The 22,441-nt window shown below is 45.3% G+C and overlaps 1 protein-coding gene across 1 annotated transcript in view; it reads left to right on the top strand.

Annotated features, from left to right (window-relative positions):
- The window catches only part of LOC144761755 (sodium-dependent glucose transporter 1-like), a 508,885-nt gene extending 499,687 nt beyond the window's left edge, over nucleotides 1-9,198 (top strand). Inside the window, exon 4 of the mRNA XM_078647007.1 lies at nucleotides 8,000-9,198. Within this exon, the coding sequence (XP_078503133.1) occupies nucleotides 8,000-9,198 (1,199 nt within the window). The remainder of the gene's footprint in view (nucleotides 1-7,999) is intronic.
- Nucleotides 9,199-22,441: the final 13,243 nt, after the last annotated feature.

Genomic DNA, 22,441 nt, shown 5'->3' on the forward strand with positions numbered 1-22,441 from the left:
GCTTATCTTAAGGATGCGACCCCCTCCCCCAAAACCTACTCTGTCAATGCAAACCACCCATCATAGTACCTTTTACCATGCTCATCCAGATCCAAATCTTACTGATCCCATGGCTGGTATGGTCTAAATAGCCATGTTGGTTTCTTGGCGCTCTGCATATTCGTGTGCCTATGTAGTTAGTACGTATTGCGGTTGATGCAGGCTGGAGGGAGTCACGCAGCCCTCACACACATAGTACATACCCCTTGTGGTGCTGTCACAAGGTTAACCTTAAAGTCACTAGACTACACAAAGGAATAGCCGGGGAATTGAAAGATATATTTTATTATGTGCATACTAGTCTGTTGTCTGTTAATAACTGCCTATTTTTTAACCAAATCAATTCCCCCCGTCAATGAAGAGTCAACCCCCTGAGTAATGAATAGATTGAAGACCAGTGGTTTTGATCCTTCTTTTAAACTTACAAGAATATTCAAAAGTTGTAGACTCATACTTATTTAGGCACAAAAAGTATAGTGTATAGTCATTCAACATGATGGGCGGTAGGAAAAACCTATACCACGTATAATGTGCTGGAATGTTTCTCCTTCTCATGTTCACGAAGGGCTATTATGTTCTTCAAAATGTGCAGTCATAGAGGATTATTCTGTTCTACACAATGTAGATTCTAATGTCGGGTCTAATTACACGCAAATGACATTCCATGGTATGTTGTCATTTAATCAATTTTTTTTCATGGCCTGGTGATAACTCCTCTGCTGTTCCTTTTGGAACAGGAGGTCTTGCAAGTTGTCCTGGCCTCCTTCCAGCTGTTCAATAACTACCCACCACATGTTGTCAGGCATGTGACCATCTTTAGGAAGTGATCCATCGTCCTTGTTGTTGCATTTGCATATGACATTGCTCCAATGCTTGCCGATCCGGGTCTTGATTTTTCTGCTGCTCATTCCCACATAGCACAGCTGACAGGGGCATGTGATCATATAAATCACGTTGGTTCAGCAGCAGTTGGTGTGCTTTTTTATTTTCCACACCTTTCCAGGTTTCAGATTGAGCTTTTTTATGGTAGTGGTTAGGCGGCACATGCTACAGGTACCGCAAGCATAATGACCTACTACCTGTGTAGGCCCCGATTATTTAGCACATTGTTTATTGAATCAGTTTGTTTCTTAGGGCATGTGGAAACCAGTCTATCCTTTAATCTTCTGCCTCTCTTGAAGGAGAAAAGAGGGTTTTCCCATTTGAACTTCTGTGTTTGCAGAATCCACCAATACTTGGTAATTATTCTGTTGCATTGTTTTAAATTGTATTGAAGGTCGTGATGCATCTAAAGGGGGTGGTTATGTTCATCCAAGTCTGGTTTTCCAACAAGACTTTGCTGTTGAGATTTTGTGCCCGTTTTCAGGTTGTCCTTATGATCTCTGTGGGTAATCCCACTCATGCAATTTGTCGGTAAAGGATTTTGCTTGTCTGTAGAAATTCAAGGTTATGCTGCAGTTTCTCCTCAAGCTTAAAAATTGCTCATAGGGTAAATTCTCCCTAAGTGCTTGCGGGTGGAAACTGTCAAATTTTAGTAGTGTGTTCTTAACCGTGGGTTTATGATAAGTCCTGATCTGTAGTCCGCGATCTTCTGCAAATATTGTAATATCCAAGAAGGTAATGGATGTGCAGTCCACTGTGTGCATGAATTTCAGATTTCTGTCACAGCCATTGATCCATTCCCGGAAGGGTGTAAACTAAGGTATCTTTCCATTCCAGATGATAAGAATGTCATTGTTATGCTACTTTCACAATTTTATATGCCTTCTGTAAGGATGTTGTCATTGAGGATGTGTTTCCTTTCAAAATAAAACAAATATAATCCTGCCACACTAGGGGCAAAGGTGCTTCCCATTGAAGGCTCAAATGATTGGAGATACAGGGTTCCTTCAAATTGGAAGAAATTCCTCATCAGGGCTAGGTGAGCACAATCAACTATGAATCTTTGAGGGGAGTTGTATTCTCATTTCTCCTTCTTGATAGCGTCTCTAATGACTGTCATTGTTTCCTCCTAAGGTAGGCTTGTGTACAAGTTTACTATATCAAAGCTCACCAGTAAATTGTTTGTGGGGTCATATTCTATACCGTAGAGCAAGCCCAGAAGCTCTTTTCTATCCTTCAGGTATGTCGGGTACCCTGCACTATGGGTTTGAGATGAAGTTGTAGAAGCGTTAGTGGCTCCAGGAGAGAGCCTATACCTGACACGATCGGGCCGCCAACAGGTGGAGTTCTGTTTTTATGAATCGTTCGTAGTGTGTAGAAATAAGGTAATTTGGGGTTCTTCGTGCCACGAAAATCAGAGTCTTCTTTTTAATGAGCCCATTTGAGTGGGCTTCTTGCACAAGATTTTTTTTATTTTTGCGATCTGTTGGGAAGGATCTAGGGGTAGGATTTTGTAGTTCTTCCTGACTCCCAGGAGATGGTTACACTCGGTCCTGTGATACTCTCTATTTTGTAATACAGCACCCTCCCTTTTATCTGCCTGTTTTATGATGATTGCTAGAACTGCTTTTATTTCTTTAAGTGCTCTAGTCTCTTCCTTGCTCAAGTTGTGGTAGGTATCCTTCTCTTGTATTTGTTCCACCTCGTTAAATACTACCGGCTCAAAGGTGAGTAATTCAGTGGGTAAATTCGATGGCAGTGGGCAAAAGGTCAATTTATTTTTAAATCCTGTGTCCCCTGGGGGTTCTGTTTCCCCCAGCGGTTCTGATTTTTTGAAAGAGGCTCTCAATTTAGGTTTCCTTAAAAAATCAGCTAGCTCACAATTGAGAAGAAGTTTGTTGAGGTGTGCTGTGGGCATATTACCCAAACCTCTATTCAAGACCCTCAATTGAGTATCTGTAAAATGTTAATGAAGATAAGTTGGTCACAATGCCTAGTGTGTACTGGTCCCCAGTAGTGTGTCCCTCAACTTGCTCCTAGTATTCACTCCCATTGTATTCTCTTCCCAATCTACCCGGTTGTCTCTTCTTCCGCCTTGGCCTCTTGTTCACCTCTCTAAAAAAGGAACCCTCTGGTTGAGAGGGAAGTATGGGGGTGGGCCTTGGTGAAAAGGATTGCCTCAGCTAAAAAATAAGTGGATATTGAGGGGGGATACTGCTGACAATGCTGTGCCCATTGTTTGGACCAATTTTTCCTTAGTCGTTTGCTCTAAAAACTCCCCTCACTGAACCCACTCCCTGTTTCTGATGGGACCCCATCAGACAAGTTGTTATCTGTTGATTCATATTATTTTTCAGAGTGAGTGTAATTAGGGTCAGAGTAAGGGTATGGGTTTACATAAGAAAACATTTTCAAATCGCTTTGGAAGATATCATTAAGTGGATAGTTATTGAATAGCTGGAAGGAGGCCAGGACAACTTGTAAGACCTCCTGTTCGATAAGGAACATTGGTGGATTTATCACCTGGCTATGCAAAAAAAATGGATTAAATGACAACTTACCATGGAATGCCATTCACATATAATAAGACCCAACATTAGAAAGTACATTGTGTAGAACAGAATAGTTCTGTATGACTTCATACTTTGTAGAACATAATAGCCCTTCAAGAACATTAGACTGAGAGTCATTGCGGGACATTAACCATGGTATAGGTTTTTAATACCACCCATTACAGGCACCATCTCCTCTCAAGATCCATTTAGCAGTAATTCAGTGTGATTAAAGTAGGTGATACAGTTTTACACTCTTTTTTGTCTCTTTATTTACCTTTATTTCTTTCACAAAAAGCCTTGATATGCAAAGCACAAATTTGTGTATCTTTTTTGCCACAATGCTGTCACCACATAATCCTTTCATCAATTGTAGATAGTAAAGGCATAGTCTACATTATGCGGATGGAGAAATGTGTTTGTTTGCCACATGTAAGCACACACGTGATGAAAAATCTTGCTCAAGCAGGATGAGCACACTGGTATGATTGAAATAATATTTATTCTTTTGCACTAATGAATGAAAGGAATAACCATTTGGCACGGTATGCGTCATGTTGTAGGAAAGGATTGCTTGTTCACCACACGCATGCTGTAATGATAAAAGAATAATGTTCACACATGATGAGCACTCTTGCATGGCACACGCTGGCTCTGCACAGATTTCATTAAACGCCATGAGCTTCCATGATTGTATGCATAATGCTTTTCTCATTATATCAACTCTAGAATTAACAAGAAGATGGATGAAAATCCTAAATTGCAAATTATTCCACACAATTTAAGCATGCCTTTGTGTGCATGCATCTGCTGACTAGGGTTTCCCTAGCAACTTGGTCCTAAAGAAAGCCACTGTGACTCATACGGCAAGCATAATTGGCTGAAACATGTCGACCTCACACTACGATTTGTGAGACCATTATTTTCTCACAAAAAACACAGTTGATGGACAGAATGTAGAACAATGTCATACATTCACCCCAGTACAAGGATCTGGGCCTCAATCCATCGTTTTTTTGCACTCCACACCACCCTGCGTTACACACTGGCTATATGCAAATCAGCTCTGACCCTGTGCCTCATGGGAACAGTCCAGTCCGAACTACCAAGCCATGTCTTTCCCAGACCGGAATCAAGCATCCAAGGACCGGTTTCTGGCTATCAGCCTTCATTCAGCCTGGATAGCTTGACTCCAGTGGTGTGGAGAGCCTGGGACTCACGTCTGAGCATACCCAGCCCACTCGGGGTGAAAATTGCAAAAAACACAGTTGATGGACAGAATGTAGAACAATGTCATACATTCACCCCAGTACAAGGATCTGGGCCTAAATCCATCGTTGTTTTGCACTCCACACCACCCTGGGTTAGACACTGGCTATATGCAAATCAGCTCTGACCCTGTGCCTCATGGGAACAGTCCAGTCCGAACTACCAAGCCATGTCTTTCCCAGACCGGAATCAAGCATCCAAGGACCGGTTTCTGGCTATCAGCCTTCATTCAGCCTGGATAGCTTGACTCCAGTGGTGTGGAGAGCCTGGGACTCACGTCTGAGCATACCCAGCCCACTCGGGGTGAAAATTGCAAAAAACACAGTTGATGGACAGAATGTAGAACAATGTCATACATTCACCCCAGTACAAGGATCTGGGCCTAAGTCCATCATTTTTTTGCACTCCACACCACCCTGGGTTAGACACTGGCTATATGCAAATCAGCTCTGACCCTGTGCCTCATGGGAACAGTCCAGTCCGAACTACCAAGCCATGTCTTTGCCAGACCAGAATGAAGCATCCAAGGACCGGTTTCTGGCTATCAGCCTTCATTCAGCCTGGATAGCTTGACTCCAGTGGTGTGGAGAGCCTGGGACTCACGTCTGAGCATACCCAGCCCACTCGGGGTGAAAATTGCAAAAAATAGTTTGGACTGGACTGTTCCCATGAGGCACAGGGTCAGAGCTGATTTGCATATAGCCAGTGTCTAACCCAGTGTGGTGTGGAGTGCAAAAAAACGATGGATTTAGGCCCAGATCCTTGTACTGGGGTGAATGTATGACATTGTTCTACATTCTGTCCATCAACTGTGTTTTTTGCAATTTTCACCCCGAGTGGGCTGTGTATGCTCAGACGTGAGTCCCAGGCTCTCCACACCACTGGGGTCAAGCTATCCAGGCTGAATGAAGGCTGATAGCCAGAAACCGGTCCTTGGATGCTTGATTCCGGTCTGGAAAAGACACGGCTTAGTAGTTCGGACTGGACTGTTCCCATGAGGCACAGGGTCAGAGCTGATTTGCATATAGCCAGTGTCTAATCCAGGGTGGTGTGGAGTGAAAAAAACCTATGGATTTAGGCCCAGATCCTTGTACTGGGGGGAATGTATGACATTTTTCTACATTCTGTCCATCAACTGTGTTTTTTGCAATTTTCACCCCGAGTGGGCTGGGTATGCTCAGACGTGAGTCCCAGGCTCTCCACACCTCTGGAGTCAAGCTATCCAGGCTGAATGCAGGCTGATAGCCAGAAACCGGTCCTTGGATGCTTGATTCCGGTCTGGGAAAGACATGGCTTGGTAGTTCGGACTGGACTGTTCCCATGAGGCACAGGGTCAGAGCTGATTTGCATATAGCCAGTGTCTAACCCATGGTGGTGTGGAGGGCAAAAAAACGATGGATTTAGGCCCAGATCCTTGTACTGGGGTGAATGTATGACATTGTTCTACATTCTGTCCATCAACTGTGTTTTTTGCAATTTTCACCCGAGTGGGCTGGGTATGCTCAGACGTGAGTCCCAGGCTCTCCACACCACTGGAGTCAAGCTATCCAGGCTGAATGAAGGCTGATAGCCAGAAACCGGTCCTTGGATGCTTGATTCCGGTCTGGGAAAGACATGGCTTGGTAGTTCGGACTGGACTGTTCCCATGAGGCACAGGGTCAGAGCTGATTTGCATATAGCCAGTGTCTAACCCAGGGTGGTGTTGAGTGCAAAAAAACGATGGATTTAGGCCCAGGTCCTTGTACTGGGGTGAATGTATGACATTGTTCTACATTCTGTCCATCAACTGTGTTTTTTGCAATTTTCACCCCGAGTGGGCTGGGTATGCTCAGACGTGAGTCCCAGGCTCTCCACACCACTGGAGTCAAGCTATCCAGGCTGAATGAAGGCTGATAGCCAGAAACCGGTCCTTGGATGCTTGATTCCGGTCTGGGAAAGACATGGCTTGGTAGTTCGGACTGGACTGTTCCCATGAGGCACAGGGTCAGAGCTGATTTGCATATAGCCAGTGTCTAACCCAGGGTGGTGTGGAGTGCAAACAATGATGGATTTAGGCCCAGATCCTTGTACTGGGGTGAATGTATGACATTGTTCTACATTCTGTCCATCAACTGTGTTTTTTGCAATTTTCACTGGGTATGCTCAGACGTGAGTCCCAGGCTCTCCACACCACTGGAGTCAAGCTATCCAGGCTGAATGAAGGCTTATAGCCAGAAACCGGTCCCTGGATGCTTGATTCCGGTCTGGGAAAGACATGGCTTGGTAGTTCGGACTGGACTGTTCCCATGAGGCACAGGGTCAGAGCTGATTTGCATATAGCCAGTGTCTAACCCAGGGTGGTGTGGAGTGCAAAAAAACGATGGATTTAGGCCCAGATCCTTGTACTGGGGTGAATGTATGGCATTGTTCTACATTCTGTCCATCAACTGTGTTTTTTGCAATTTTCACCCCGAGTGGGCTGGGTATGCTCAGACGTGAGTCCCAGGCTCTCCACACCACTGGAGTCAAGCTATCCAGGCTGAATGAAGGCTGATAGCCAGAAACCGGTCCTTGGATGCTTGATTCCGGTCTGGGAAAGACATGGCTTGGTAGTTCGGACTGGACTGTTCCCATGAGGCACAGGGTCAGAGCTGATTTGCATATAGCCAGTGTCTAACCCAGGGTGGTGTGGTGTGCAAAAAAACGATGGATTTAGGCCCAGATCCTTGTACTGGGGTGAATGTATGACATTGTTCTACATTCTGTCCTTCAACTGTGTTTTTTGCATTATTTTCTCACATCACATCCACCTTTCAGTGTTTTTAACCCTAGCCAAGGGATCCACGATTAACATTTCCTAAGGGACAGTTCCCTTTGAGGTAGTTTTAATTCACTCACAAAAAAACAGCACCACTGTAATCAGGTGTTGTAGGACACCTGAGATGCATTAGGTGTCTTGAGTGGGAACCCAATGATAAAGCATGCCACCAACTAGGTTGGTGTGTGAGAGTTATTTCAAGAAACCTAATGGTCTTTTGATACATAAGTGAAGTACATTCATTACAGCACATTGGGATGACAGCAAGCTTATTTTCATATGTTTAATACATTGATAAGGGGAAGAGAAACAGACATATCTCATCTTCTCACTCTCCTATTTTGTTTGGCTTCCAAAAATAATAGCCCAATTTGCGGTTCAAAATATTATAGTGTGATTGAAATGCTTTCAGAAGTGCCTGTCTTGGTAGTTATACTAATGTATTTTTTTTTCTTGTCAGGTGGCAACGTCGTTATATTGGACACCTGGGGCAAGAATTCTGGACCCCATCTTCAGTCCCTTCACTTCAGTTTTGCTTTGGGTGCAGTTATCGCTCCATTGCTTTCCAAGATGGCTCTGAACCTGATACCTTTGCAAGAGAGTGAAAGCAAGAATACAAGCGGACTCCTTCAAAACAGAAACATGGAGCTGTTCGGGCTCGAAATATCAATTGACATGTTGCCCTATATTGTGATCAGCACTTACATTTTGTTGGTTTCCTTGGCTTTGTTTATTTTATTTTCGCAAAGTATCCAGAAACATGAGAAAATGGATGAAACAGAGGATGAGCAGCAAACTGCAGTGTACCATAACGCTCTTATGTTACTCATGTTCCTCTTTTTTTTATTCTACGTTGGTGCAGAGGTTGCCTACGGTTGTTATGTGTTTACATATGCAACTACTTTCGTCCACATGGAGGAGACAAAAGCAGCGGGGCTGAATTCCCTCTTTTGGGGCGCCTTTGCGGTAGTCCGAGGCCTCGCCATCTTTTTTGCAGTTTGTATGTATCCCGGCACAATAATTCTACTCAGCGTAATAGGCTGCACGGCATCCTCCCTTCTTATGGTCATTTTCAATCAGAGCAGCTTGGTGCTTTGGGCGGGCACTGCTGTTTTTGGTGCTTCCATGGCTGCCTCCCTTCCCAGTGGCATTTCCTGGGCCAGACAGTACACCACAATCAGCGGTAAATCAGCCTCTCTGTTCGTCATCGGTTCAGCCTTAGGAGAGATGGGCATTCCTGTCATTGTGGGATTTCTGCAAGGCAAATTTGAGGAATTGCCCGTACTCATGTACACAATGTTGGGATGTGCTGTGATTTCGACTTTTTTATTCCCAGCCATGTACAAAATAGCAACTACCACACTTGAGAGGACTGCAAAGCACGTGGGAGATGACGAGGATAGGAAAGCGCTGCTGTCGGGACGAGGGCATCATGAAGATGATGAAGATGCACAAGACTGGAATGAAGTAGACTTTAAGGTGATGAAAATGAATGACACAAGAAGGAATTCAGTGATAGAAACTTCTCGGGTTATCCAAGTAAAGTCCCTGGTAAAAGTAGCAAGCCAGCCGTTGGTGAGGAACGTGACTGTCAAATTGTCTCCCTTGACTTCTGGCAGTTATCCCCTGAAACTCCTTGACAGAGGCAAAAATGACTAGATGTGTGATGAATGCCGTATTCTGTATTTTTTTTTCCAAATGAACCTGCTGCGTCACAGCAACTGATGAATCACTGTGGCAGAAGGTATGAAGGAAGCCCTGCAATACCATCAGCTTCTATTTCCACGAGGGCTGTCCAGTTTTCTGAATCATGGAACAGTCATTCTTGGGCTGGATCTTCATCTCCGCTTTATAGATGTTTCTCAATGTTTATATTGCACTACATCTGAACCTGTTTTGTTGACAAGATTCCTTTGCCCTGCATGAGACAAGGTGTGGTTTCAGCGACGGGAGCCAGCAGGTTATCAGAGTTGACTAATATTACACAGGACAATCCAAGGAGAGGACACTGGCTGATTGCCACCGAAATCTGGATTTTCTTTCAATGGATTGCATCCTTCCTCATTGGGGGAACACACCATTCACCGTAGAGCCCAAGAACATAGGGCCCGATTCACAAAAGTAATCTGAGACAAAATCTTAACTTTCCGATTCTCGGTATTCACAAAAGGCATTTAGGATTAGTAAAGTTAGGATTTTGTTTTAAGATTGTCTTAAGTTTTGGTCTTAAGACAAAATCCTAACTTAACTTAAACTTAAGGTAGGATTTTGTCTTAAGTTTTGGTCTTAAGACAAAATCCTAACTTAACTTAAACTTAAGACCAAAATTTAAGACAAACTTAAGACAAAATCCTAACTTTACTACTCCTAAATGTCTTTTGTGAATACCAAAAGTCATAAAGTTAGGATTTTTTCTCAGATTACTTTTGTGAATCTGGCCCATGAATTGCGGTGTCCCACAAGGTTCATCTCTCAGCCCTACTCTGTTCATGTTCAATGCCTACATGACCCCTCTGGCCAACATCGTTGGAAACCGCAGACTAAATATTATCTCTTAGACAGACGACATCCAGCTCATCCTCTCTCTTTCTGAAGACCCATCCACCACAAGGGCCACTTTCCACCTGTGTATGACCAACGTTGCCTACCAGATGCAAAACTACTGCCTCAAGCTCAACAAATACAAGACTGAAATACTGATTTTCAGAAACAACACCTCCCTGTGGGACGTCTCCTGGTGGCCTGCTGCCCTGAGACCTGCTCCTGCCTCCTACGATCATGCCCAGACCCTCGGCATCATCTTGGACAGCAGACTTACCATGAAGAATCAGATCAACGCAGTCTTCTCCACCTGCTTCCTCACTCTGCACACACTCCGAAAGATCTTCAAATGCCTCTCAGTCTCCACCATACACACCGTCACTGAAGCCCTTGTCACCAGTAGCTTGGTCTACGGCAACGCTCTCTATGCATGAATCTCCACTCACCTCCTCAAGAGACTACAGACCATTTAAAATGCAGCGGCCAGATTCATCCTCGACCTTCCCAGATGGGCCCAGATCACCTCTTACCTGAAGAAACTCCACTTCCTCCCCATCCACTTGAGATGCCTTTTGAAGATTCTGACTTATGTCTACAAAGCCCTGCACAACAAAGGACCAGCCTACATCAACCACGACTGGACTTCTACCAGCCCACCAGACTCCTGTAATCAGCTTCCCTCTCCCTAGCTCACACCCCTCGCATCCACAGAAGCAACAGTGAAGGACGCTCCTTCTCCCACCTTGCAGCAAAGTCCTGGAACAGCCTCCCCTCCATAACCGGACCTCACCCTCTCTTCAGGAGTTCAGAAGAGTACTCAAGACCTAACTATTAAACTGATGCATCGAGCACCTTGGAGCTCTATGCCTGGATACCCCTGCGGCGGGTGATCGGTCGCGCTTAATCTATCTTGAGTGATTGATTGAATCGCACTTTTAGAACACGTTGCCATGGCATTGAGAGTAAGCTTGCACTGCTGCCACACCAAGGGCCTTTCCGCTCCCCTCCTCAAAGTCAGGCGCTACAATCAGAGACAAAAGAGAAAATGTAGGACTTTATCTTGTACCTCAAGCTGCAACTTTACACTGAAATATTTAAACATATATACTTATATATATTTTGATTTTTTCTTTTTACCAATATATGCTTACATCACAACTTTGGGGTATTCTGGATATAGCTTTTGTGTGATTTTTACATGGCTTTTATGTTGCTCTTTTGGTTTGGAAACATGTTTATTGCATTTGATATAGTCATTGGAACTGTGGATTCTCCCTGAACACTGGGAAGAACATAAACATATAACACAGCACCCCGGTGTTGGTTTGCTGCCCAGCATAGCATGCTTTCAAAAAGTATTCCGGCTGTGTTTTTGTTCAGAATTCCGATTCTCCTATTACCATAACTAGAGAATCTGGATTTCATTAAAGACACGGAGGCTAACATTATGCATATTTCTTTTAATGCAGTCTCCAAGCAGCCGCATACATCACAAAGTAAAAGGTTCCAGAACAGAACATTAGAAACAAATAATAGGCATGAGCCAACAACAATCTGCCTCTTTTAAATGTGGTGGAGAAGAGAATAAGTAAGCATGGGCGCAAAATCTGTTCCGCTCGCGGATTTTGCAGATTTTCGGCAAATTCGCAATCCGCGAATTCCCGCGAATTTGCCGAAAATCCTCAAATCCGCGAGCAGAACGGATCCGGGGGGAAAAAGTTCAAGCTTCAAGCTAGTAACTATTTTAGAATGGCGCCGGTAAGCTGCCAGCGCCACTCTAAAATAGTTACTAAGTTAGCTTCAACAGGAAGCACTAATAGAAGCAGGTGCTCGAGTTTAACTGAATTCGAGCACCTGTTTTATTTCATCTATTAGTGCTTCCTGATGAAGCTAACTTAGTAACTATTTTAGAATGGAGCTGGCAGCTTGCCGGCGCCATTCTAAAATAAAACAGGAGAGGGGCAGAGGGCAGAAGGGCACAACAACGAGTGGGGCAGAGGGCAGAAGGGCACAACAATGAGTGGGGAAGAGGGCAGAAGGGCACAACAACGAGTGGGGCAGAGGGCAGAATGGCACAACAACGAGTGGGGCAGAGGGCAGAAGGGCACAACAACAAGTGGGGCAGAGGGCAGAAGGGCACAACAACAAGTGGGGCAGAGGGCAGAATGGCACAACAACGAGTGGGGCAGAGGGCAGAAGGGCACAACAACGAGTGGGGCAGAGGGCAGAATGGCACAACAACGAGTGGGGCAGAGGGCAGAAGGGCACAACAACCAGTGGGGCAGAGGGCAGAATGGCACAACAACGAGTGGGACAGAGGGCAGAAGGGCACAACAACGAGTGGGGCAGAGGGCACAAGGGCACAACAACGAGTGGGGCAGAGGGCAGAAGGGCACAACAACTAGTGGGGCAGAGGGCAGAATGGCACAACAACGAGTGGGGCAGAGGGCAGAAGGGCACAACGAGTGGGGCAGAGGGCAGAATGGCGCAACAACGAGTGGGGCAGAGGGCAGAAGGGCACAACAACGAGTGGGGCAGAGGGCAGAAGGGCACAACAACAAGTGGGGCAGAGGGCAGAATGGCACAACAACGAGTGGGGCAGAGGGCAGAAGGGCACAACAACGAGTGGGACAGAGGGCAGAATGGCACAAAAACGAGTGGGGCAGAGGGCAGAAGGGCCCAAAAACAAGTGGGGCAGAGGGCAGAATGGCACAAAAACGAGTGGGGCAGAGGGCAGAAGGGCACAACAATGAGCGGTCTCACACAAAAAAACAGCGAACACGCAAAGCGCCCCACGAACACGCAAAAATAAAAAAATCCGCAAATTCGCACAAATTCGCGAATTTTGCGGATCGCAAATTCGCAAATCCGCAAATTCGCGGATCGCGAATTCGCAAAATTCGCCCATACTTAAGAATAAGTCCACACATTTTAATCTTCTATATGATTCTCAGATGGTCAAGAAGAAGGCGAAAGACAAAGGGCCAGATGTAGGTGGCCAGATACCGGTCGGTAACGGCCTATTTCGGCCGTTACCGACCGGTATTTGTAGTTTCAGATGTAGGGGGCCTAAAAATTACCGATTCTGTAAATTTACTGAATCGGTAAATCTACCGATTCTGTAAATTACCGAATCAGTAAATTTACAGAATTGGTAATGTGGGATGTAGGTGGCACTGAAAACAGTGCCACAGGCCCTTAAGAATTCGTTATTTACCATCAAATACTATTTGATGGTAAATAACGAATTCCTGTGTACATGCACATCTGTGCATGTACACCTGTGCCATGTGACACACATACATGCCCTAAGGGCACACAAGCCTGAATCAGGGGTGCAACAGGGTGTCAAAGTGACACCCTGTCCCCCTTGTCAATTCGGTAATTTTACCGAATCGGTATTTACCGATTCAGTAATTGCCATTGGTTCCTATGGGCCTTTACCGAATCGGTAAATACCGATTCGGTAATTACCGAATCTTACAGATTCGTTAAATAATTCGGTAAAAATACCTACATAGCATTTACCGATTTGTAAATACCGAATCGGTAAAATTCAGTATTTACGAATCGGTAAATACTAATTACCTGCATCGGGCCCAAAATGAGGAGGATCCAAAGGTCAAACGTCTCAAAATTATGGAAGGTTACCTGAAAAGAGTAAGTAAATACCTCTGGAAAGGACAAGTACTATAAAAGTTAACAAGTTATTAAATGAATTATGAGACATTGTTAACAGAGGAAATAAACATGAGCCTTTATTTAATATACGCCTCAGTCATCATCATCATCAAAATTACTTCATTCGGCATAAAACAATACCATAAAATGTACAATGGTAAACAAAGCATCACAGACATTTTAAAACCAAGCTAAAAATCTATGTACAATCAATTCATGAAATGAGACTAGTTCACCACAATGATCATCTCAAAGGACTAGCATGAAGTATCCTGGATTAGGTTGGTTCGACAAGGCATTCAATGACAAATTGCATTTGAAATATGACAAGTTAAAGCACAGGGGGATAATTCATATGTACCAAAGGAATGCCCTTCCTTTTCCTAGTAAGCAGATATTAAAAACAAAAACATTTACCCCTCGCCTCTGGTGGTTCTGAGTTTCACGGCCATTCTTAAAAAATGTACTGTACAAAAGAGTGTTAGGGGCTCTGCAGACAATTTCAGGAACAGTAGGGCTACCTTTGCCTGTTTAAACCTGGCGTTCTTTAAAATACCTTTTAAAAATAGTTTCCTAGGATAAGCATAAAAAGGACATTATAAAACGAAGTGAAGCGTGTCCTGCGGACACCGTTGGTCGCAGCCGCATGGACCCCTCATCTCTATTAGCGAAGTGTACCCTGCGGGAACTGCCAAAATGTGAGGGAGCAAATTTAACCTAGAGCGGGTCATGAGGAATCTGTCCTGAGGGTTATAAATATAGGACAGATATGGTTCCATTCCCAAGCACGATTTGGCTAGCTGGTGAGCTCTCACCGATAGTTTGGTCAGCTCCCTGTCTTCCCTTAATGCTGCTACACTCTTTAAAAATTCCGTCTTGGGATGGGGCAAGATGGCCGCTGACAGGCCGTAGGGAGCAGTCGCTCCTCTCTTTGCTCCTGTTGAATGGTGGAAAGTGTATGGAAATGCCTTTGAACGCTGCTGACCGCTGCTGCTATAGATTGTGGAGGAAGGAGGAATATGCTGTATCCACTTACGCTGATACAACGCTTTTCCCTTTGGATAGTGAAAAGCGCACCGAGATTGCCAAAAGTGCTCTGCTGGATCAATATGCTGAAAGTAGGCATCTCACGCCCAAGACAGATAGAGAAGCAGAACATGGCCCCTCGACCTCCGAAACCCCGGAAGGAATTACAAAACGAGAAGGAAACGGACAAGGCTGTCTCTAGTGACCCGGGCACGGCCACAATGAGTGCTAACCTGAGATCAACGACCCAGATGCGGAGGAACAAAAGGCAAGATAATGCGGAAGCTGCTGAGAACTCCGCGATGCCAAAAGAAAAGGAAAAGGAAAAGAAAGCCGCAATAACCCAAAAAAGGTGCTAAGCGCCAGAACAGTGAAGTCTCCAGTAAGGAGGGAAACCTGCGGCAACCTACCCTCCGTGAGTCTTTTGCAATTCAAGTGCCAGGTCCAGTGCTCTCCCCCTCGCGAACAGTCCGGGTGGCGAGTAGGAACACAGGCGAGCTAGGGGAGTTGGGAGAGCCGAGCCCAGGTCTGCCTGATGACGGGACGGGGACAGGTACGGGAGCCGCAGTCAGTGAGAGCAGCGTACGGATGCCAGAGGAAGCGCCCTGATTGACGTCTCTCCCTGCAGCTTCACCGGGACACGCTCTGATGTCACAGGTCGAGCAGAATGAACAGATTCTGGAGCTGGGAAGCCAACCAGTTTTGGCATCTGAACGGGAGAACTCGGTGACTGGCGCTGATGCGGATGCTGGCGGAATACAGCTGCAACAAGCAGACATTGTGGACATTGCTGACACTGTTGATCTCCGCGGTAAGGAGGGCGCCACTGGGGGAGGATTATTGAATTTGGTTGGGCACGATGCTGAGAGCGGGCAAGTCATTGGTAAAAAAGTGCTGACAGCGGTGGATAATAACATGCTCCCCCTTGTAACATAAATGGCCGTGCATGTATCATCCAAGGCGCAACATATCCTCGCAACATCTGGGAGCATAACAGATCCCTCCAGGCTTTCTAAGGGGGGTTCAGAGGTCACCGCGCTTTTATCCCTGGGTACAGAGCAGGTAACGCGACCCAAGGTTTTCATCCCTGAAGTGCATAGTCGTGACCTTGAACCAGAAAAGCACAATGATTGCGAAGTCTCTAGGCAACGGACACGAGGTGTACTTCTGAATCCTGGCTCCCCCAGCGACAAGTGTTTTTTCTCTGTGAACGACGAGGAGGAGGATGAGGAAAAGGCCGCTTCTGGCTCCATAACAGAAATTGATCTAGGCAGCTCAGAAGTTGAGGGGGACTCAGACTCAGTAGTATCATCACCAGAAAGTGAGCTAATGCATAAGGCATGCACCAAATGGAGAGCCAAGGATTTGAAAAGCTTGAAGAGTAGATCTCATAACAGGGCAAAGTTTAATGTGAGTCCTTCACACCCGGAAGTATCTAAAAAACTGGATTGGGACTACTCAGCCACTTCCCTGCTCTATCAAGAGGGGGGTATTATTCCATCCCAGACCCAGATTGATACCCCAGGACAGGCGACCACCATGGATATGCTATACGCTACTCTGAAACAAATGCAGGGGGAGGCCTGAAGTGAATCCCGGAGGGCGAAGCAGGCCAATCAAAAAATACAGGGTTCACTACGGAAAGTGAATAAACTTTACGCAGATATGGCAACTAGGGTCACTGAGGCGGAAGCAAGAACTGAGAGACTGGAAGAGGATGTTGGGAAGTGGAACGAGTTTAAAAACGAACAGGAAAAGATGGCGTCGGATGTGCATTGGAAACTTGAGGATTATGAGAATCGACAGCGGAGAAACAATGTCAGACTACTGGGGGTGGCGGAAGGGAAAGAAGGGCAGGATGTGTGGGCATTTGTTGTTAGTTTACTTAAGGGGGCCTTCCCAGAGTTGTCTGCCTGGAATTGGGAGAATGAGATACAAAGAGCTCATAGGTTTCCTATGGTGCAAAGAAAAGGGCCAGCAACTGATAAACCAAGGCCAATTCTGATATATGTGGGAAACTTTCTACTAAGCCAGGAAATTATGGACAAGGCCAAACCAGGCGGTCCTATATTGGTACGATGTTCTTTGCCCGCCCGCTTTTCTGTCATGCGACAGTGGAAAGAAGGTGGCGCATGAGGCAAATGATAACCCATTTTTCAAAATATAGGCTGTGAGGCCTATCTAATGTTTCCATGCCGCCACAAACTCATAGATAGCGGGCAGACTAAGATCTTTTTTTCCGAAATTAAAGCTCAGGCATATCTGGACGAGATGAAAAGAAGGAAAGGAGGCTCAAAGTCTATGACGGTGGCCCTGAGGCACTCGAAGTAATGAGGCTTAATATTGGGAAAAGGATATGGCTAAAGATCGGATAAGTATAGCAGCAGCACCTAGCAGTGTATAGTGCGGAGGCACGCGAGGGCTTTAACAGGAGCAGGGGAAGGAGGGGCGGGTGGCACCTGGGGCTACAGCTGTCACACATAGGTCAGGACTGACCTATTTGCCCGTAAGGGGGGGGGTGGGAGGAGGGGAGGGGGTAGGGTACAGGGCACGTTTTTTTGAGGTTGAGTTACTACATGCAGGGAAGCACTGGGAACGCTGAGGTGTTTGACTGGGTGAAGGCATCGCAACAAGGGAGGAATGACAAAATACTGTTTGTTACTGACCTGAGCTTGATGGGACATTTACTTGAGGTGCATTAATGAGTATACGTATAATCACGGTGAATGTTTGTGGCCTAAATGACCACACCAAAAGGCAGCGGGTTGCAACATGGTTAAGATCTCTAAATGTGGACTTGGTGTGCCTTCAGGAAACCCATATAGAGGGAGAACAAGGTTATCTATTAGAACAGCTGCGATTTTGCGTACTAGCATATTCTAAGCAAGGGGCTAAAAACAGAGGAGTGGCAATACTATCGAAATGCAGAGATGTTAAAATAAGGAGAAAGCTCGAAGATCGATGGGGGAGATGGGTCCTCATAGAATATAAAGCCAATGAGGAGTGGGTTACTCTAGGCTGCATATATGGTTCGACGGAAGATGATCCGGATATTCTTGATTTTATGGATCTGGAGCTAGCCACCTGGTCCCCAACTGTTATCCTGGCTGGGGATTTTAATATTAATGGGGCAGGAGGACTGGGAATGGCCTTCGGCGGGGGGTACCAGGGTAGGAAAAAGAGAGTCTGGCAGTCATTATGTAATCTTACAAGGAACAATGCTCTAGTGGAGTTATGGGGGGCCCTAAAGCCTGGTGAACAGGGATTTAACTATTACTCAGCTCCACACAAAGTCTTTTTGTTTCAAACTCTTTACATTCAAAAGTTAAAATTGAGAGACTTCCTCGGATAATCTCCGACCATAATCCTTTGATTTTAACAGTAAATGTTGGTGCAACTACGGGGCCGGGTTGGGTTTGGACATTCGAGAGAGGGTTGCTAAAAGATGATGCTTATATTACGCATATGACTGACTGGATTAGGAGCTTTTTGGATATCAACAGAGGTAGTGCGGCAACCGGGAACATGTGGGACTCCTTTAAGGAGGCCGTGCGAGGGGAGACAATAAGTTTCAGCGTAGCAAGTCGAAGGAGGGAAAGGCAAAGGGAGGCAGAGCTCGTCCAAGCAGTGGCAGAGGCAGAGGAGGAACTAACTCAGAGTGTGGTGAGGGGGGCCCCTCTAGATCAGGTATTGCTTAGAATAGCGAAAGCAAAGATGGAGGCGGAGGAGAGTATAGCTAACAAGGCCGCTAAAACATACCTAGCGAATAGAGAAAGGTGTTATGAATTCAATGAAACTGTTGGCCGCACCCTTGCTTTTCGTACGAAGCAGAATGTATCCACGGGGCAAGTAAGGGAGATTCAGGATGATGCGGGAACAACAGTTGCAGATCCAGAGGGGATACAAGAAGTCTTTAGAAAATGTTATATTTCATTATATGATCAAGAGTGCCCGAGCGATTTATCCGAAATATGCAATTACCTGCGGGATATACCGGTAGCTACCCTACCGGAGGATGAGGCGAGTAAGCTCGAGGCGCCGTTTACCTCAGAAGAGATTTTGACCGCTTTAACCAGCCTCCCTTCTGGGAAGGCCGCAGGCCCTGACCAAATCCCATTGGAATTTTTTTTAACTTTCTGGGATGTAATTAGGCAGGATTTGATCACTACAATGCAGCAAGCGCAGACAGGAGCATCAATCCCAAACAGTTGGGCGGGGGCTGACATTGTAATAATCTTAAAAAAGAACAAATCACCCAACCAACCCGGATCATACAGACCAATAACCCTAATGAATGCAGATACAAAGGTGTATTCCAAGATACTTGCACTTAGAATAGCGAAGGTAATTGATACCCTGGTCAGTATTAATCAGCATGGGTTCATACCAGGGAGAGGTACTACTCATCATACCCGAAAAGTCATCACTCTCTTTGATGCCGCAGAGGTTGCAGGAGACCCGTTCGCAGTGATGTTATTAGATGCTGAAAAAGCTTTCGATCGGGTCTCCTGGGGCTTTCTGTGGTTTATCTTGAGGAGGGCGGGATTTGGGGGGGCCTGGTGAAAGCTCTACAGGTACTATACGCAGAACCATCTGCTCGTATAAGAGTAAATGCAGGGTACACGCTGCCATTCCAGATAAAGAGGGGCACACGACAGGGATGCCCCTGCTCCCCGCTTTTGTTCGCCCTCTACATGGACCCATATATACGCCGTATAGATTTAAATGATAACATCTGCCCAGTAGAGACTTATAGGGGCCAATGCAAAATTCTGCCCTAAGCCGACGACGTGGCAATTGTCACCCCAAACCCACAGAAGCAATAGGCCTGGTTGAGGCAGAAGCGCAACTTTTTGGAGAGGTGTCTGGTTATGCCCCGAATACTGCAAAAACACAGATTATTAAAAACAGCAAGGTGGACTGCTCAGATCACCGGGTGGTGCAAAGTGGAGTATATTTAGGGGTAACAATAATGTCAGTTTTAGATAACCTTGTGGAGGCAAACATATCACCGATAATAAATAAAGCCAAGAAGGACTTAGACAGGCTACACAACATACATTTCTCAATAGTCGGTCGAACTAATATAGTTAAAATGATCTTTCTCCCGACGTTTCTGTATTTATTCAGGACCATACCTTTACTGTTTGAAGCCAAGTGGTTTAAGGTCCTTCAGCATATGGTAAACCGATTTGTATGGGCACATGGAAAGACTCGAAGGGCGCTGAGATATATGGCACTCCCGAGGGAGCGGGGGGGGGCTCTACCTGACTTAAAACTGTATTACTGGGCCGCGTCCCTCCAATATATGGCAGGTTTATTGGGAGGGCCAGAAAGTGAAGGACACGATGAGTTAGGAACTTTAGCAATTTATTCATTAGTGATAGGAGATCACGCTGAGAACCTCTTCCTGAAGTTTACGGAGTACAGCTACTTTAAGAGGACTACATTTAAAACGGTTATGGCCGCCCATAAGATCTGGACCTCCTTTGCGAAAAAATTTGGCCTAGGCTGGTACAATGCTTATACTAGGCTGAGTAATAATCCCAACCTCCCTGGTGATATATTTTCAGGCGCTGTCTTCTCTGAATGGGGAAACCATGGGATTAGCAAAATGGGTGATCTGATAGGATCGCAGGGGGTGATGCAGTTTAACAGTTTACAGGCAATAATGAAATAAAGCACAGGTGCACCATACATTTGCAAATGTGTAGAATCAATCATATTACTGTTGTAGCACAAAACAATGATGTCCAAAAAGGTCTTGTTTGTTTCAATCCTTTATTTTTCAACTGTAGAAAAACGAACAGCCGACGCGTTTCGTCCCTGATGGGACTTCTTCAGGGCATTGATAGGTGGTCAAAACTTGGCATAAATGAACGTGCACGAGGATCCAGATAACGAAGTCTGTTTCGCAGAGAAAAATGAGAGCTGGGCTCAAGGTTGAAAAGTCATTGAATGACTGAATGGTGCTATACGGACTGAGGGTCTACGACGGCTGGGCTCTGTATGTCGGGATGCGACGCTCCTTGTGAGATTTATTCGAGGAGTAAGAGGATTCATTGGAATTATAAGCCTTCTTCTGTTTTTAAGATCCTCTCTTATATAAATTCAGATTATGTGCACAACCTATGGATGGTGCACCTCTAGATTTACATTTTGATTATATATTTTTCTCTATTGCATCAATAACTATAGTCAAATAACAAGCCCAGTTGTGCATATTATATTCGTCATTTTTTGGAGGATACAGACATCATTCAGTCATTCAATGACTTTTCAACCTTGAGCCCAGCTCTCATTTTTCTCTGCGAAACAGACTTCGTTATCTGGATCCTCGTGCACGTCCATTTATGCCAAGTTTTGACCACCTATCAATGCCCTGAAGAAGTCCCATCAGGGACGAAACGCGTCGGCTGTTCGTTTTTCTACAGTTGAAAAATAAAGGATTAAAACAAACAAGACCTTTTTGGACATCATTGTTTTGTGCTACAACAGTAATATGATTGATTCTACACATTTGCAAATGTATGGTGCACCTGTGCTTTATTTCATTATATGTTAAAGTTCCATTTGGGGCTGTCATAGTGATGGCGGGTGTCTTTTCGGTGTGCACATAATTTCAGTTTAAATACTGTACAGATTATTTTAGAGGTTATTTGGTTCAGGTGCATTTCTAAGAAGGTTCCGCCATCTTTATATGCTTTAGTATTCCAGTTTACAGGCAATATACGGACTAGACTCAGCCCACTTCTTTAAGTTTCTGCAAATTAGGAGCTTTATGCTCACAAAAACTGGAGGGCCGACGGGATTCGCGATGAATTCCATCTTGGATATTTTACAGGGCGGTACAGACTGTACAAATAAAAGATTTTATTCTGAATTAATAGAGCACCAAGCAGATGATTTGGAAAAGTATGAAGGAAATTGGATGCAGAAGTTGGGCGCAGAGAAGGAACATTTCCCCAGATCATTGAAATTAGGACAGAAACTATTGTGTTCAGCATCGCTTCAGGCACAACATTATAAGGCATTGTACTTTCTGTATTATACCCCATCCAGGATAGCACAATGGGGAGGGGTAGCTGGTATCACGTGTCCAAGATGTGATAGCACTGAGGCTGACTTAGCCCATATGTTTGCTACTTGTACCCATTTAAAAACGACTCAGGAGGAAATTTAAGTATTTCTTAAAAGATCATTAAGGATAGAGATCACCTTAACGCCATGCAACTTGGGGGGTAGGGAAAGGCAGGAGACGTGTCTTGGTTAGTGCAGGCTTTATTTGATGAAAGAGTAAGTCAGTACAGGTTTTCCTAGGTACGGCTCTCCTGGGGGATCTGCTCCTCTCCTTGCGGCACTTTCGCAGGACTCCTTCCTCCCTTCGCCGAGTCGGACTCCTCCTCCGCTTTCCTTCATCGGGCTCCATTGTGACCCAGGCTCCGCCGGTGGGGGAAACACAAGAGATGGAGGTATCAGTGCACATGCTCTACTCAAATAACAGTCCTTGGGAGGGGGAGTGTAGTAAACCACAGTACTCGGGGTATTAGGGGAAGTGAGGAACGTGGATACCAGGGAACTAGTGGAGGGCTCACTGGGTGCCTCTACCCTTCCTTCCGACCCCAGCCCGCTAGTACTGTTACGCACCTCGGTT

The sequence above is a fragment of the Lissotriton helveticus genome, chromosome 6, assembly GCF_964261635.1.
Source record: "Lissotriton helveticus chromosome 6, aLisHel1.1, whole genome shotgun sequence".
In the NCBI taxonomy this organism is placed as follows: Eukaryota; Metazoa; Chordata; class Amphibia; order Caudata; family Salamandridae; genus Lissotriton; species Lissotriton helveticus.